The 19,502-nt window shown below is 42.9% G+C and overlaps 1 protein-coding gene across 1 annotated transcript in view; it reads left to right on the forward strand.

Moving 5' to 3' along the window:
- Positions 1-19,502, forward strand: part of ARHGEF17 (Rho guanine nucleotide exchange factor 17) — a 612,786-nt gene that overhangs the window by 584,918 nt on the left and 8,366 nt on the right. The window contains exons 18-20 of the mRNA XM_085623310.1: positions 6,986-7,134; positions 10,136-10,310; positions 18,505-18,762. Of these exons, the coding sequence (XP_085479436.1) occupies positions 6,986-7,134; positions 10,136-10,310; positions 18,505-18,762 (582 nt within the window). The remainder of the gene's footprint in view (positions 1-6,985; positions 7,135-10,135; positions 10,311-18,504; positions 18,763-19,502) is intronic.

A 19,502-nucleotide genomic window follows, 5' to 3' on the forward strand; every position in this document is an offset into this window, starting at 1 on the left:
CACAGAAGCTGTGGGCGAGCACTAAGGTACTACCAGACAGGCCACTGCACAATTCTCAAGTTGTCCTAATCAGTATTTAATCTCAAATGTCCTGCACAGTGCAACAGCAACAACATTGATAAATGAGTGTGCACTTCCTTTCCTGAGTGGCGCTCGTGCTGTAACACCGCCTTGTGTTTCTCTGAGTTTGACTAATGGTTAACAGGAATGCCCATAAACATAGGAGCGCAACGGTGCTCCCTGCCTGTACTCCGGATCGAGGATCGGGCCACTGTGCAACTCTTTGCCGCAGAAGAGACACCTGCAAAACACTCCAGGCTCTCCTCTCATACGGGATTGCTCCTGAATAACCAGCATTAGTGACCGGGCGGGGCTCCCTTTTATATGCATGTCCTGCCCACACTGGCCGCACACTGACAAGTACTCTTGGGGTCCGTAGCCCTGATGTCTAAGGTCTGCACAAAGGAAAAGGGGAAATGCACCTCAACAGCCAATGCAGCTTTCAGGCGGTTAATAGAAATGGCCCCTCCTAATGAGAAGGTGAAAATTGATTTGGAGCTGCACCAGCAGATAAATGCAGGGCTTGACTGCAGACACTCATCCACATGCCCATGTCGTTGAACCTGAAGGCAGGAATTGATCGTCCATCTTTTCATGCACTGGTCAAGTCTCTGACACTGGTGTTGCTTTTCGTAAAATATGTATTGTATTCTTAAAACTGCTGCTGCTGTTCTGTGTTTAAAATTAGCAACAGCATGTTTTTGAATGTCATAAAAATATTAGGTGTTAAAAAAGAAGTGCCAGTGCCAAGTCCCAGCCAACACCAACACAAATTAAGCTTGGATGGCGCGTGTTTCCCTAAGTCCAACAAGCAGCCACAATTCTAGTGTCAGGCAACCTTAAATTAGTCGTTGCTCACCCTCTGGTAGCTTGACACAGAGGAGTCTTGGAGGCAGTGTGTAAAGTGTTAGTGCAACACTTCACACTGTAAAACAGTGAAAACACCACACTAAAAGATATTGCACCAGTTTAGAGAACAAAAATTAATTTAATAAAACAAGACCAAAAAAACAAAAGTGCAACAAGTAGAACTTGAAATATGAATTTTAAAAGAATTAACATATATGAAATAAAAGCAATAAGTGCTTAGTTGGGATACTTGGTCACACCGGACCGGGACAAAGTCAGAAGTTCAGGCTGACCGCAATGGAGCGCCGGCCGGATTTAGGGGCCCAGTGAGACCCACTGATCAAAATTACCCTAATCCTTGTTGCATCAACAGAGATGGGGTGTGCAGCCAAGTGATGCGTTGGTGTTCCCCATGCAATTGCGGCAATGCAAAAAAAAAATTCCATGCAACGGCAATGATGCGTTGGTTCCAAAGGCAAAGCGCCAGTTCCGAGATGTGGCAGTTCCGAAGGGGATGAGCGGGTTTCTCCACGCAGTAGAGGGGATGCTTCTATCTAATGCATGCAGTGGTGGCAGTGCATTGGTTCCAAAGCGGCAGTTCTGAAGGCGATGCAATAGTTTTGAGGGCGATGCACTGATTCTGTTCCTGCAACAGCATTGATGCATCAATTTTGCTGTTGTAGCAGAGGATGCGTCAGTTCCACTGGAGCAAACACCTTCGGCCCGCTTCCAAGGCTCCAGGTCTGGGGTGGCATCACTTGGCAGGGCAGAATAACAGATTGCAGTTTCCAAATGTAGGAGCAAGCTGGTTTGAAGTATTTTATGTCCCTGAGACTTCAGATCAGGAGACCATTCCTCTGGCCCTTAGAGTCACTTTGGGTTCAAGTGATGCAGTTCAATTCTTTCTCACCCAGGTAAGAGAGAGCAGCAATGCAACACAGCAAGGCAGGATCCTAGCAAACAGCAGTCCAGCAGAGTAGCAGTCCTTAAGCATTACAGCAGTTCTTCCTGGCAGAGTGGTCACAGGTCTAGAAGTATACTGACGTGGTGGTGTCAGAGGTCCAGTACTTATACCCAGTTGTGCGTTTGAAGGGGGAGTACCAGTCTCTCCTGCTCTGGCTCCAGACTCGCTACAGGGGGGTACGCAGCCCTTTGTGTGGGGACAGGTCACAGCATATTCAGGTGTAAGTGAGGCTTGGTCCACCTGCTCCCTCCTAGGATGGCCCATCGAGTCATACCACAGCTCCCATTGTGTGTGGCTGTCTAGGAGGAATATACAAAGCCCAGTTGTCACCAACCCCAGACTGATCAGAGACAGGCTGCAGGCATCGAATGGCTAGAGAAAGAAAATGCCAACTTTATAAAAGCAAAACCAAAGGGCAAATCAAGCTATCCTGGCTGAAGAGGGGTGAAACCCTGAAACCGGTCCTAGAATGCCTGTTTCCGGTCCAGGGAGGAACTGGCTTGACAGTTCGGGCTGGACTGTTCCCATGAGGCACAGGGTCAAGACTGATTTGCATACGGCCAGGTCTAAACTGGGGTGGCATGGTGAGCAAAAGAATGGTGGATTTAACCCAGATCTCTTGACTGGGGGGGAATGTTTTGATTTGTTCTGCATTCTGTCCATTAATTGTGTGTCTTTAACTTTATAAAAGCGGCATACTCAGAATTACAATTTAAAATCCAACTTCCCCATAAATTGTGATTTTGAATTGTGATTCCTGAGACACCAGAATTGGAGATATTATCTCTTTCCAAATAAGGTAATCATAATGTTATCCAATGGGAGAGAGTTTTTCACTACCAGGATATGTAAAACCTAATGTCGTAGGGTTCCTAGTAATTCTCAGGACCTGCGCATTTTGGATGACCTAAACTGGGGGCTTGGTGTCCCAACCGCTTCCGGACACCCCCACTGGATATGTCAGCCGTTAGATCAGCTAGCTCTACAGTGCCACTACCTCCACCCTGTATTCTACAGTGGTGTAGGTAGTTTCTGGCAACCACTGAACATGACAACCCTGATTCCTCAGGGATTGTGGAATTCAGTGCTGTATGTTTCGCTCAGACACTCAGGCTTGCGTACTCTCAGAAAATACACAGGATGTCGATTAGGGCGTTTCAATAAGTTTGTATTGGTCCAGCACCAGCCTTGTGTAAAACGTGTGTTGCGACAATCAGGAGACAGAAGCATACAGAAGAGATTGCAAATACCAATATAGTAAATAGTAGATACATTTCTACCATAGTGCTAATAAGATGAACATAAGCAGTTCAGATAAAAACAGTGGTACTTGCATATTCCTAAAATGCACCCTAAGTAATTTGCCTAAATGTACCTAGCCTAGATCTTTGTGTGCATGAATATGCCTATATGTAGCCAAGAAACCCCTAGGGATGAACCAGCCCCCTCACCTGATGGTTGAGAATGAAGGTCCCGTCTCTGCTTCGAGGATGACACCCTGTAAGGGATGTCAGACTGCTGCGTGTCGAAGATTCAGCATGCTGGACACCATCTCAGCTTGAAAGGAATTCTCCTCTAATTTGTCGGGGGAGTGAGGGTCTTTCATACTAAAGTGGTCACTCCAGGTTTTTTTTCTACAATCAATATGTTTTAAAAACAATCATGGATGCTTTGAAAACAATCATAAATGTTTTGAAAACAATCATCAATGTTTTTCAAAACAAATGCGATCAACAGCTGGCTGTTGGCCAAGGATGAAAAAAGTGGTGACCCATATACAGAATAATTCTGCCGTGCCTGGGGACATGTTTATGTATGTCAGGTACAGGGATTATGATAGAGTACCGGGAGCCTGGCGTTGAAGACAGGAGCAAGCTACTAGCTAAAAGGTCTCCTGTTTAGAATCGTTATTGTTGTGTGGATGGGACAAATGTATGTAATAGGAGTTTACATGACAGGGCTAGCCTAAAGGACATGACACTAAAAGTACATGTCCTGACTTTTAAATACATTGCACCCTGCCCTCTGAGTTAAACAGGGCCTACCTTAGGGGTGACTTATATGTATAAAAAAGGATGGTGTGGGCCTGGCAAATGGGTTATTTTGCACAGTTGACATGGCGATGTAAACTGCACACACAGGCTCTGCAATAGCAGGCCTGAGACATGGTTGGAGGGCTACTTGAGTGGGTGGCTCAAGTAGTGCTGCAGGCCCATTAGTAGCATTTAATTTACAGGCCTTGGACACATGTAGTGCCACTTTACTAGGGACTTATACTTAAATTAAAAAATGCCAATTGGTATGAACCAATATTATCATGTTTTAGAGGAGAGAGCACAATCACTTTAGCACTGGTTACCAGTGGTAAAGGGCTTAGAGTCCTAACGCCAACAAAAATGGGGTCAGAAAAAGAGGAAGTAGTCAAAAAGTTTGTGGTGACCCCTCAGAGAGGGCCATTTTTCACCAGCAGGTAAATGCTATAGGGGTGGCTTTTGAGGGCTGAAAGAAACATTCATCAACACGAGAAAGAGGAGTAGGGGTCCAATATTTTGAATGACCGTATGTTAAATGACTTGACACCCTGGGCATTGGACATAATGGCACTATCCACTGCCGGATGATAACACTAATACATGTAAGAAAATAGTTTTAGTTCTGAAAGAAAACAGTAAAATGTTTGGGCCACAGTAATGGCCATTTCTGCCTCAAATGCTAGCCCAGACTGCTAGCCAGTTGCACTTATCTCTGCCAACAATTGGCACCACACCATGTGACCAAATGTCACCAACACTTGCTAGAAAAAGCGTAGAGAGGCCCAATCCGCTCTAGGGAAGTGTGAGCAACACATCCTATGCAGCTGTTCACAGAGACAGAGGCAGACCAAGAGCCTCCATGGAGTGCTGACCATTGCGTGAGACAAGTAGAACTCAAAGACCTAATCTGCCAGAGGTGCTGGATAGATATCTGGTTATAGAAAAGGGTATACCCAAAATCACTGGGACCTGGGTGTAAGACAATATGGAACAAGGTGGACCCAGTACAAATATATCGATCAAAGACAATATATTAAAACAATAGCAAATAAATCAAAAGATTTAAAAAATGTTCAAGTGTTATTTAATCACACTGAACATCTGCTGCAGATTTTAGAGATCACAATATACAAAAAACATTCAAAACCATCATTGGTGTGCCCAAATGGGTGGAGAGGGAATGGGGCAGTGAACTGTGTGAGATTGTGAACGTCACGTGAACTTTCATCTTAACCTTTAAATACAATTGTCAGCGTCGTTGATGCGTTCTTTCTTATCAGTGAGAGGAGGCTGCGTTAAGAGGATTCACTCCACCAGTTGAAGTAATTCTGATTTAGTCATTATGCTTTAACCGTTGGTCTCCTGACCACGGTTTTTTCCAGCAGGATTTGGACTGCGTTTGATTACAAACTAAAGGGATTTCATCTCATTGGCTGAGAGTTTACCACTCTCGCAATCGTACTCCTTGGAGGCTATGTACCCCACTTTCTTAGACAACTTCTTGCGCCTTTGAATACTGCCTACTCAGGCAGATATGGCGCCCTCTCCCTTCCACTTGCACTTTCGTCCTGAGGAAGACCCCACTAGTAAGGTTCTGACAAATACCTACACGAATCCAGGGGTCGCAACGTCGACACACCATTGATGCCAGTAACGCCAACAGCGCATGTTGCACTGTGACTTCTGTCTTACATGGCTGCACATATTTTATTGTAGTGTATTGTGATATGAACCGTGTATAAAATGTGTGGCATTGAATAGCATGCCCAACAATTTGATTGTAAACAACTGCTAGTAATATCCTTCACTTTCCTCACAACCTCACACAATTCACTGCCCCATTCCCTCTCCACCCATTTGGGCACACCAATTATGGTTTTGAATGTTTTTTGTATATTGTGAGCTCTAAAATCTGCAGCAGATGTTCAGTATGATTAAATAACACTTGAACATTTTTCAAATCTTTTGATTTATTTGCTATTGTTTTAATATATTGTCTATGATCGATATATTTGTACTGGGACCACCTTGTTCCATATTGGATAGATATCTGGTCAAAAGAATTAGAGAAGGTCTAAACAAGGGCAGAGTAAAAGAAAAGTAAACCTTTATAGAACAACCACTAAAAGGTAATGGAGGAATCTGAGGAGTTGCAAGAAAATAAGCCTGTTTTATCAAAAATAGGAACAAATTTGAAGCTTCAATTATGGTTCACTTAGAGAAAAAACCTCTGGCTTGTAAAATAAATAAGAGTAGGAAAAATCAAATGAAGAATAGTTTGGTTAATGTGTTAGTATCCACCAGGGTTCTGCTGCGAGCCAGAATCTTCCAAAATGCTGGAAGGGCAATAATTTATTTATTAGAATTTAGGTTGTATAATAATCTGATTTTGAGTATCTAAACAGAATGTACTGTATTGGTTGTGAACGTTACGATAAAAGAGTACTGAGTAGCAATAAATAATTCTAAAAGTGGTTACCACATCCACAAACGACCCCTAATGGTACACCAGAGACTTCATATGGCCTAGATCAAATGCTACTAATCGACGGGCCTCCTGAGAGTTATCCAGTCGTACTTTGTACAACATCTGTACTAAAGTTTCACTCAAGTGTTAGGGTATGTGTCTGCAGCTGCTTCTTTCTTGTTATGTCTGGGTCTACCACCTATGAGTGAGGCTTGAGGATCTAGAGTTTAGTACATAGAACATAGTCTTGTGTGAACCTCCCTGTGTCTGATCATTGCTTTTATCTTTTACCTTGCAGTTAAACACTATAGCACTTCCCTTAGTTTATTAGCAGCAAATACATAGAATCCTCTGCAGAAGTAATTTACCGCTGTTGATTACTGCTCTGCCGCTAAACTGGTAGATACTCCGATTATTAGCCCATGGCCAGTGTCCTACTAGTCCCAATGTTGTAGTCAGTTTCTCTCCTCCATTTCTGAAGCTGTACTGAATCAAAGGTCCAGCAACACCAAGAAGACCCGTTAACGAGTTGAAACGTGTTTGTGCTGTCTTCAGGCTCGATGCAGCGCTGTTCGGCCCTGCACTTCTTATATGTTCTTCTCTCTTTCACAGGAAGCTTTTGGGACCCACAAAACTCTAAATCGCTCGCCCTGGGATCCCCTGGAAGCCCGGTTACAAAAATGGTGGCAGTGTTGGGGAAGCTGTGGTGTGGATGCCAAAACCGGATCATTGTGCTGAACACGTCCACACTCCTGCAAGAGGTAAGGAGGCTTTCTGCGTGCATGTTGATAGGAAAGAGATCGCCAATGCGGCAACAGTTTTGATGCCTCTGTACGCTTTAACTTCTTGACATGTATAGAAGGTTAAGGTTCTGAGGTAGCATAGTACTTACCACAAAAATGCCTCTTATTATATTTACACAACATGCGGCCAGACCCTAAAGCTAGAGTGTATCTTCTTGGGTATCTTTAATTTGAGTAGTGCCATGTCAGCATCCAAGTCTTCACTAAGACAGTAGAGCCTAGGTTTTTTTCTCAATACGACAGATAGAGCATATTTTTATCAACCAGTATCATTTTTCAGATTCAGATTTTAGATATTTTGTTTTTAGATTCACCACTTGTCCCCTGTACAATATGGTGTTGGTCCTTGTTTTTCTACTTGCACTATTCGTTTAGTAACTTTGTTTTTCAGGCATGGCACAATATGTTTTCCTCAGTTTTGAGTACGAATGTGGTATTTGTATAGCGCAAACGTAGGTAAGAAGCAGCAGAGTGTTGTTTGGTGTCGGAGGCAGAGATGCAGTCAATGTGCGATTGGAGGGACAGCTGGTTTCGAAGATCGAGATTGGACTCTTACTCCATCATGAGTTGACATCTTGTTGGACCATTCAGTAGCTTTTGGCACTGCTGGACCATCCCACTCTTCTCAATTTTCTTGCTGCATTAGATATCCCTGGCTGTCCTTGGGAAATGTTTGATTCGTTCTTTCTGATCGTACCTTCCCAATATCTTGAGTGATGTCATGTTTGTCTCTTATCCTGTTCACTATGGTGTTTCTCAGTGTTCTCCAGTGGGCCACCTACTTGTTTGCATTAGACGGGACCTTTTAATATAAAAAGATAATAATGTAAGGCATTCTTGCTGAGAGGGGCCTTCAGCCAGCCCGCTTCATCGATTAGTCTGTTGTTGTACAATTTACAATTTTGCTCCCCCTACTATAGCATACAGAGTGGGGCAAGATTAGCCCACTTCAGCCTATGGCCAACTTAACTGCAAGTGACACATTCTGTTCTTTGACAAGGAACACATCCACACACAAGGTAGTTCCCTTCCATGCAAGAGACTAATGTGATGACAATGTTTGCTTTCGAGACCAAAACATATTTTTGCTTTTAGCCAAGATTTTTTAGGTGGATGAGAGGCCAATGTTTCTCGCAGAAGAAAGTTTTGAAAAAATGATGTCAAAACTCAAGCACTGATAAAGCCAAAAGACTGACAGGAGATGCCGTACCAATAGGCTTTAATATTACTTGTTTCTCTTTATAGTATTCTCTTATTTTCTATGATTGCCTCCTTTGGATTAAAGTCACATTTTCATGTAGAAACTCCTAATTTGCTTTACTTTTTCTTCCTTCTCCACTGAGCTTCAAATGCAAACCTTTCATGGTGTCTCAATTGCTGAGGCTTGTATGACTGCCCACTTTTTCAAACTTAATCCCAATATTCTGAAATTATCTTTTTTCCTGTGTAGTCACACATCTTCCCTCCACTGCAGCTATTATAATTGTACTACTATCTCAACTGGCATTTTCTACATGAGTCCTCAATGCTGGGTTTGAGTTTGACTATCTGCTTAACTTTCTTCACCAACTTGCCTCAGTTTCTAAAGCCCATCACTTTCATTTATACAGATTTAGCAAAATCTATTCACTTCCCTCTTCTTTTGTAAAGTACTGTAACAGATACTATACATAAGATTAGGTACCAGCACCCTCCATGACAAAGCTAGGAATGTGCAAATTTTGCTGGATTTACTTATGTGTGATTATGTGAAATTTCTTAAATTGTATGAATAGCGGGGGCGGCTCCTCCGCTAAGGCGGAGGAGTATCGCCCCGCTGCTCTCAGAGCAGTGGAAAAAGGAAAACAAAATGATAATAACAATGATATTATCATTTTGTTTTTCGTAGCTAAAGGGCTGGGTTATGGCGGGGCAGGGCTGATGGCACAGGGAGGAGGAGTGGTTTGTGCACAATTAGTGGCATGACAGTTTGGCCGGCCGTCTTGGGTCGGCCAAGCTGTCATACGCACTTTGCGTGTTCTCCAGGGGGCTGTAATGCACAGCCTGGGTGGAGAACATGCACATGCTAATAGTCCCTGTCTGAGCGCTGAACCACGGTGCTCAGACCAGTTACAACGCTACTGTCATGGTGACAGCAGTGTTGTGATTGGCTTAGGGGAGCCTGTTTGTTTCCTGCTTCTTCCGGACTCGAAGTCAGAAAGAGAAACTAAGAGGCGACAGAGGAGAAACTGTGCAAGAGGTAAGTGTTTTTAAAAAAAAAAAAATTATTTTTCAACCCTCCCCCCAGGCTACCCACGTTCCATACCAGCCGCCACTGATAAAAAGCACAATGTGAAATGCCAGAAATGACACCAGTGTAATTGAAACACCGTGACTGAATGTTTCTGTCAGGTTCTGTTTCCTCTTTCCCATGCCTTTCTTTATCTTTAGCAGTCATTTGGCAACGTGGCTAAAATGTTTTTGCCATGTGCATGCCTAAAGGCACTGTGGCAAGGTGGTCGCCAAAAGACTGCAGAGAAGGTGAAGATCTGCATAAACCATGCCAAGTAAAAAAGAGCAAAACCAAAGCAAATCTGTCCCTTAAAGGTGCAGGAAACCACCTTTCAGAGAGTGTGATGGTGGAAGAAAACTGTAGACTGCAAACTCTACTGGGAAAGGCAGAGAGAAGAAATCATAGCACAAACTGACGTGGGGACTTCATTTTGATACGGAAAGCAGATATAAAATACTCTCATTGGGCATCCCAAAGTTATGTATCAGCTACAGTACTGTAGACCAAGACATCTCTTTACTAGGGAGTCTGAATTATGGATTTCATATTGGTTCTGACATTGGACCAAAAATAGGATACAAATTCTTGTTATTTTTAGATGTCCTTCCAGTCATCAGTTCTTGATTGCACAGAACATGAGATTCTGCATAGTCTCTGATGGGCTCTCTGTTTCTCTTCCCGATACAGCACACATTTACCATCGGGCAGGACAGCAACCGCAGTGTCACCTGCATTGTCGGCTCCTGTTTAGGCATCTGGGTTGCGCTTCAGAGCAGCGCACAGGTGCGACTCTACCACGCCACCACATACGAACAGTTGGCGGAAGTGGATGTTGCTCCGCCAGTTCACAAAATGTTGGCAGGTAAGGCAATGAAGAGTGATTGTGAGCTTTAGACAATAGGATACAATCAGAATTATTGATTACACATTTAACATTATGATCTGTTGTAAATTGTCCAGAAATTGTTTTGTCATGATTAATAGATGATGATTGTGCTGAAGACATTTGTAAATTATCCATAAAGTATACAGCAAGAAAGGCATCTTCAATTATGTTTGCATTTAAGAATTTTATTCTGAGATTCCTTATCCTAAAAGAGTGTCAGTTCAGTTTTTTTATTTGTAGCTTATCATTGAACTGTCAGAAACACAAACTTTGCAACATTTTGCAAATAACCTGCAAATGCTTCATTGCTTCATTTGTCGCTTTGTATCACACGTTTATGATGTTGGTCCAGGAAGGTGTGAACTGTGCCAATAGTCACCTCTATTGCACCTTGTTTTTCATATATGCATGGTCAGGATGCCGAGAGGAGCTAGAGGATGGGGTGCCAGGGAAACTGTTTTGTAGAACCTTTAAATAATGAGCATTTGCATATGGTCCTCATTTTGCCACTGTCCCAGGAATCTAAAGATCTTTATTGTCTTTTAATATTCTGGCCTTTGTTGTTCCTCTGTTCCCCGTATGAGGTCCTCTCTGACGTTGCCACCCAATAATATTTTTATGTATTGGGTCCTCCGGTCACCCCATCATTCACCGTTCAAGAGTCATTAAATGGTGTTACCATCCTGCAGCAGCTTGCAGAATGATTGCTCCATCCGATAAAATATGTTGTTGATATCATGAAGGATGGGTTTTGCAAAAGATACTAGAATCTTGTTCGCAAAATCCTTTTCAACAAGCAGGCTATCCCAGCTCCCTCTTCGTGCCCCAAATGTCATTAAACACATTTGTAGGTTTCATGGTAGGATTCTTTTTCGCTAGTAAGTCTGTCTTTATATAGACATCAAGACCAGCCTCTTTCCACTCAAAGTTGTCATTTAATGGGATTTTCCTACACTGGCTCCCTGTTCATAACCGAGGAGGGAAATGGAATTAGGCCATTTTACTGACTGTTATTATCACCAGAGAGCCTATATTTTTGAGTTCCCTCAATCTATAGACTGGGCGTTCTCATAAAGGATTGCCTGTTCCATTTCCCTTCTGGGCAACTGAAGTCCTTGGGAAGGAGGTCTCTTCTAATCCTCTTAGCTACACGCTCTAGGGGTTTCCTGAATAAGGAACATTGACAAGAGGCAGCCTTTCCATGGCCCTCTGCAGTTTGAATACTCTTGAGATACAATCATTTATTTTTAGGCCTGGCTATAGATAGATTTTGGTATTTGGAAGAAATGTTTGGGTCCGCCCACGTCAGCTTTTAAGGGTTTTTCATTGTTTGGGTGGCCAGCATACCAAATCTGTGGTGATATTGTGCTACGTGTGTTCCCATTTGGTTTTGGTGATGAGGCTCTAGAAGTCTTGTTGGTACGCTGTGGATGCAACTTGACATGTAGAGTGCAAATAAGTCATTGTGGGTTCTTTGATGCATTGACTTTGTTGACACAAAAAAGGTTTAATTGCTGATCAATAGCGTTTGTGTCTAGGAAGTGCTGCTGTTTGGATGTATGAGCCTGTAATAATAACACAGTGTTGTTCCTTAGTTGTTCTTGTGTGTTCATTTGTTCTCTTTAATGCCATGATAACATGTTGTTGGATTTGCTGCATATTTGCTCCCAAAGTACAAACTTATAAGCACATTGGGCTTTCATAAAAGTGCAATGAAATGAATGTCTCTTAATATTCTGCCATGTATGTCTTTTAAATCCACACACAACACTTAATATTCTCTCTCTCTGCATACCACTCTTCATTGAGGGCACAGCTTAACTCTGCTAATGCAGCCTGGTCAGCGAAAGGGCCCTGCTCCTAGATTTTCCTATTGTTGTAGCCCAAAAAGCAAGATGCTGCTTTATTACGAAATTTTCTTTCTAGAACATCAAATCCAAAAACATTTGTTAAGCGCACGGCTACTCGTTTGAGTGTACCGGTGCTACAGGTTGATAAGGGAAAAGGATCTAAGGGAGAGTTATGTTATGTTAGTGTAACTTTTTTAGCACACGAATACCCGTAGTACTAACGTAAGCCCAAGTACCATAAGCTAATTCTGGAATAGCCAGGTTTTAAGACTCTTTCTAAATGAGGCTAGTGAACTTGCGTTCCTAATATGCATTGGAAGCATATTCCATAGTTTGGCCGTGCCATAACCAATGCTTCGGCCCCCCCTTTTGGAGGTGTGAATCCTAGGAACTATCAGAAGCCTAGTACCCGTAGACCGGGACTGTCTGCTAGGATGATACCAACAGAAAATATTTTTTACGAATGCTGGTCCCATATAATTCAAGGCCTTACAGGCTAAGCATAGCGTCTTAAACTTGACGTGACTTGCCACAGGGAGCCAGTGGAGTTGCCGGATTTCCTTGGAGACCGATTTGTGTTTAGGCAGATTTAATAGTATTCCTGTGGCTGCATTTTGTACCATCTTCATTAAAAAGCCAAGTTTTCAACGGACGTCTAAATGATTCCGGATCCTTAATGGCTCTTCGAGACAAGGGTAAGGAATTCCAGCCTCTGGTAGCCATAGCAGAAAAGGAAGAATCACCCCATCTTTTCTTCTTTGTCTTGGGCACTACTCTCAGTAAAGCCTCCGAGGAGCGCAGTGTTCTTGGAGGCTGGTAGTGCAGTAGCCTCTTGGACAAATAGCTAGGGCCCAGTCCATAAAATAACTTTGTGGGCTAAGGTCAGTCCCTTAAATTTCACTCTTGCCTTGACCGGCAACCAATGCAAATCTTTAAGGTGGGCACACACTGTGCTACTCCTAGGAATCTTGAGTAAAAGCCGAGCAGCAGCGTTCTGCATCACCTGCAATTTTCTTTTAACAAGTACTCCGGGAGATCCCAGTAAAAAGCATTTGCGTAGTCCAGCCAGGACGTTATCAAAGAATGGATCACCAACCTTTGACAGGGATCAGGGAGCATATACAGAAACTTCCTTAACATCCTGAGGAGGTCGAAACATGTCTTGACTACGCTCTCGACTTGAGATTCGAGGGTAAGATTATTATCAAATTTTACTCCTAGAATTCGTACTACAGTTGAAGGAGTCGGCGGAGAGGGGGGATGAGTTGGGCTAGATTTCACCTTCTCACCACTAAGGGGGGGAACCAAAAACCAACACCTCCATCTTGCTTGTGTTACATTGAAGAGTATCCCGAGACATCCAATTAAACACTGCAGAAAGACATGATTTTAATTTAACCTCCCAAGTTAACATCAACTGTGTGTCATTGGCATAGGGAGTAATCTGCACCCCAAAAGACTCCACCAAAGCGGCCAGTGGAGCAAGATGGATACTAAACAATATCTGGCTAAACGCTAAGCCCTGGGGAACTCCGTACTTCAAGGACTTGGGCTCAGACGCAAACGATGGCATCCACATTGATTTAAATCTATCTGAAAGGAAAGAACGGAGCCACAACAAAGCGGTCCCACCTATCTCGATATCCTGTAAATGTTGCAGCAGGATAGGGTGGTAAACCATATTGAATGTCACTGAAGGATCCAGCAGTAATAAAGCCACCTTCTTTCCACTATCCACAGCAACTAAAGCCAATTCTGTGCTGAAACCTGGACGAAAACCTGATTGTGAAGGACGAAGCAGCTGATTGGCCACCAGGTTGCTGGAGAGCTGAAAAATAACCAGTTTCTCACGAATTTTGGAAAAAGCAGGCAGCCTATAATTTGGGGGGGGGGGGGTGGTGGGTAATGTCGTGAAATGAACTTCTGTTCCACTACATGCTGTATTGTTGTTGTCTGGCAAATGGTTTCTTATTAATCTTAGTAACAACCCTATATCCTGGAACATGCCCAATGACCCCACAATATTTTTTTGTTGCAATTTCCAAAACCTTTATAGACTTATTTTTGGACATCAAAATTCCGCTGGCTAAATAATTGTTTTGTGTTATTTTCATTCCTCTGTGATAAGATTAAAGCTCTCTTTTATAGCGCTCCTTATCCACTGGTTGATTATATTTGTGCCAAATTCTGTTAAGCTTTTTGCACTGTTGTTTCGTTGCTTTAAGTTCATCATTAAACCAGGTAGATGACTGTCCTTTCTGCCCGCTAGATCCTATGTTATAGGATGCTACTTGGTCGGCCATGTTGATGAGCCAGGCATTAATTGCCAGAGCATCATCATCAACACTATCGGAGAACTCAAGAGGACTTACCCTAAGAACCAATGCTATTTCCTCCATCTTGGATTTGGCCCAATTGCAATGAGTGAGAGAGGGATTAATTCCTCTCTCACTATACCCTTGCTCCAACAACCAGCAAAAGTCAGACCACACTTTACTCAGGACTGCACCCACCTCCGAGGTCAACACAATAAGTTGTGCAACTATTAGGAAGTACTTTCCTAATAAATACCCTAACCCATTGGGTTTACCAACGATTTTCCCCTTTCGACGAAGAACACCTGTTTGGGAGTGCAGTAGATGACACACCCCAACAATTACAAAAGGACTTCACAGCAAAGTCGATGGGGTTCCTACAGTTTAGAGTGCAGAAGAGAAGGAAAGTTACCCCCATGAGAAGGCTGACAGGAAGAGGATTCTTTCAAACAGTCGCAACACATCAAGCCTTCCAGCACACAAGTCAGAGACAAGCACCAACACAATAGTGACAATTCCAGGCGTCACAGATGTGGCCCTTTCACGGGTGAGTGAGAAGCAAAGGACAGCCGTCAAAAGGGGCGGCAGCAACAAACAAGGGATTTGCTAAACCTGGAGTCCCACCCACACACACCAACTGTGGGAAGAATAATAGTAGTCTTCCTTCAGGAGTGGAGGGAGGTTACATCAGAAAAGTGGATACTCAACATAATCCAACACTGCTACTGCATACAACTGGATAAACACCCTCCAAGATGAGGCCCAAAGCATACAACCCATAAAAAAGAAGATAAAACCTATCTTCGTCGAGAAGTAGAATTGCTACAAAAACAGGCAATAAAGTGCCCCCGGAAAGAGATCAACCAGGGACTCTACTCCACATACTTCCTGATAACGAAACCAGACAAATTGCAACTGCCCATACTAGACCACTGCTTCCTAAACAAGTTTGTAAAAACACAAATGTTTTAAACAACAACTCTACAAGACGTTATCCATCAATTCCAGCAGGAGGATTATATGGCAACCATAGACCTAAAGAACACCTATCTGCACATCCCAATGAACCACAAGCACAGCAAGTTTCTACACTTCATGATCGACAAGGGACACTTCCAATTCAGGGTTCTACCATCCTAGATCAAAACAACTGCTAGAGTGTTCACAAAGTGCTTAGAGGCTGTAGTCGCTCATCTGAGAAGTATAGGAATACATGTGTATCCCTACTTAGACGACTGGCTGGTAAGGGCAAATTCTGCATGCAAGTACAGAGACAGCATAAGAACAGTGATGAAGACACTCCTTACATTGGGATTCACTATAAACATGGAGAAATCTTCACCCACAGCAGAACAAGTGAAGCTCTTCTTGGGTGCAAGAATGAACACAGCACAAGTGAGTTCTGGCAATATCTCAAGAAGCTCGCCACTACTAGAAGGGTCCGTCTCTGACAGTGAAGATTGTGGGGAAGTTGCTGGGAATGATGGCTTCCTGCATCCCATTACAACCACATGCAAGGCTACAAGTAAGACCAGTCCAGGAATGGGTCCAAAACCAATGATCACAAGCAACAGGCAACTAGGAGGATCTAGTGGTTGTCACGCAAAGAGTTCAGGAGGAAATGATGTGGTGAAACAAAACTAATATAACCGTAGGAAGACTCTTCATGCCACCAACTCCAACAGTGATGATCACCATGGTCGCTTCACACACAGGATGAGAAGCTCACATGGGGAAGCTGAACATCGAGGGAGAAGGAGAGCCTGGAAACCGGAAAACCTGGTACAACACATAGATTTGCTGGGACTAAGGACAGTGTTCCTAGCCTTAAAAGCCTTTCAGAAGCAGTTGTGGAGCAAATGAATATAGGTTCAGACAGACAACACACAACAATGTTAAACCTTAACAAGCAAGGTGGGACAAAATCCTTCTCCCTAACAAAGTTAGCACAGGAGATATGGAGGTGGGCCATCCAGAGACAGATAGCCATAACACTGATACATCTACCAAGAGTGCACAATGAGGAACGGGACAAACTGAGCAGGCAAGCATTCACATAGCAAGAGTTGGAGTTGAATCGGGCAGTGACAAATACACAAGGCCAGGATAGTTGTGAGGACCAACCCACACTTCCATACAAAGGTCATATCCCACTTCCACATAAATCAGACAATCCATATACTGAGTTTTTTCAAAGAGCCAAAGACTCCAGCAGAAGAGCACTGCAATCACTGGATGCCCACAGGGTGATCATATATTATATGGACAGAACAAAGTCTATCGGGAATGGGAAGCAAAACTTTTTATCATTTGCAGACAATAACAAAGGAAAACCAGTCATCGAGAACACCATCGCAGGTGGATAACTCAGGCAATTCAAATGTGCCACAAAAGAGCTGGCATACAGCCAAAGACAAACACCGAGAGCACACCCGACAAGAAAGAAGGGAGCTACAATAGCCTTTCTAGCCAGCATTCCGCTTCACAAGATATGTATGGCATCAGTGCACACATTCTCTAAACACTATTGCATTGACGTACAGATGAACAGAGAAGCACAAGCGGGACAGAGTACTGAAACATTTGTTTAAAAACTCAACCTTCTCTCCAAACCAGCCACCACATTGAAGAAACCGCTCCGAAATCAATGCGCAACATGTGAATCAAGAAATCATTAATGCTGCAAAACAAAATGGTTACTTCCCTGTAGGAGTAGTTTTGCAGCTTGAAGAATTTTCTGGATTCACATGCGACCCACCCGCCTCCCCAGTAAATGAGACGAGACAAGTAAACGGAGGACATAAAGAAGCTACAAACAATAGGAAGCCCACTGGGCATTAAATACACAAACAATCACTGCAGAAAAAAAGAATCTGAAGATGACAGCCACGCGTGTAGACTTCCAGGGAGGGAATCTGCCGTCAAGAGAGGCTGGACTAAGCACCAAAATAAGGACCGTTGATGCCCAACAACACCCACACAAAAGAGACTACTATACAAGATGAGAGTTCCAGACCCAACCACTAGATCTTAATGCTTTGCATGTGAATCCAGAAAATTCTTCAAGCTGCAAAACTACTCCCACAGATAAGTAGTCCTTTCGTCACATTGCCACTCAGAAAAGAGTGGCGTTGGGCAATCAATGAAAGTCTTCTTGATGAAAAGCCATTTGTCTTGGTATGCAGCATCATCTACCACCCATGCTTATACCCATACATCGCAGAAGGCTAATCACATATCATGGAACACAAACTAGAAGGGCTTAAGGGTACCCTGAGGGATCTCACAAACACAGGTTGTGAAACCTACAATTGCAGCATTAAATGGTAAGAACCAGGGGAGAAAATGCACATCAATTATGAATGAAACGACTTTCCATAAATAAATCTAGGTTTATCATGGAAGCCAAAGAAAAAGCGTCTAAGAATTGAATGGCATATCATGCCCAGGGATATGAAATTGAATTGTATGTTAGATGTTGTTTATCATTGCATTCAGCGTGTCTCAAAATAGTAATTTTACCAACACTCCTTAATCAGTTCAGAAGCATTTACTGTTAAAGTTCTTTTCTGTTTTCCAAGCTACTTACATAGTTTCTTGCACTATTTATTTTTGAAGAGGAAAGCTCCTGTTTACCCTCCGTGGTTATGACATTACAGTACCATTATGAACCATTTAAATTATTATTCATTTTTCAAACTATTATCAGCAAATACCCTTGAATCACTGAAATCAATACTTTTCTCTCTATTTTATTTTTTATAATGATTATATATTTCTTTTTAATGCCGGTTTAAATTCACTGTCCAAATTATTTCTTGGCTTGGCTCTAGATCTAAAAGTGCATCTCAGTGTGTAGAAAAGCCAAATCGCCATATGTTTAGTAGTTGTTTTGCATATCGAGCTATTTCTCCTCGAACCAATTTAAAAAGAAAAAATAATAAAAACATGTTTTGAAAGGGGGTGAAACAATATGTGAAATTGTCTTCTCCCTTTGTGTCCCAGGCTCCGATGCTATTATTCGCCAGCACAAAGCAGCATGCCTTAGGATCACGGCCCTCTTGGCATGCAAGGATCTGCTCTGGATTGGAACAAGTGCCGGAGTAGTGCTTACCTTGTCTATAACCTCCAACTCAAGCTCCCTAAAGGTGCCATTGATCCCGGTTGGTTTGTCGCAGGGCCACACTGGACATGTCCGCTTCCTGACATCGGTTGAGTTACCTGATGGGTTTGATGTCCTTTTCCCATTACCAAAGGAGTCCGGTAAGTTCACATACTAAATGTGTTGGGTCTCTTTCACGTTACTTAGTGAAATTTAGAGATAAAAACTGTGATGTAGTTATGATGCATTATTTCCTGGGACCTGTAACCATGGCATCCAAGTAAAATGTTGTATGCATTCAGTAAAATATCCAATCTAGTGGATTGGATCCACTGAAGTGGATTCAGTTACATCTGCAAAAGAAGGTACCTGGTTGTAAAAGTTGGTATATCAACAGTGCCACCTGTTTATTAAGGTATTTTTGTACAGTGCACATCTGGCAGCAGAATACTTCTTAAGTAACATGCAAGTAATACTTAACAGACAACAGCTGCACAATTTTAAGTCCAGAGAATGGGAGAGGAAAGAGGAGAAGTTAGTTGCAGAGGGAGAGCTCGGGGAGATGTCTCTTCCTGGTCTCATCCCAACAACCTTAAAACTTAGCCAAGTCGTGTTGCCTCCTAGATGACTGCAGGTCTCTAGACCCAGGCCTCCAGAGCTCCTACGAGCAGCAGCCTTCTTGAGTTACTCTATAAAAATGTGGCAGTAAGACTACCAAACAGCACCAGGCAGTCCCCAAAGCCAAAGCACGCACACAGAAACAGTCTGTGCTGGAAGATGAAGACCAAAAGCCCAACAGAATGGTCCGTTTGCCTCTCTAACCTACATGGTCTCCAAACCTGCCCGGGGCTCGGGAATGCTTATGTAAACAAGTTCCTGCTTCTGTTTAATTGTATCTCAA

Source organism: Triturus cristatus, chromosome 8 (assembly GCF_964204655.1).
Source record: "Triturus cristatus chromosome 8, aTriCri1.1, whole genome shotgun sequence".
NCBI classification, from domain to species: Eukaryota; Metazoa; Chordata; class Amphibia; order Caudata; family Salamandridae; genus Triturus; species Triturus cristatus.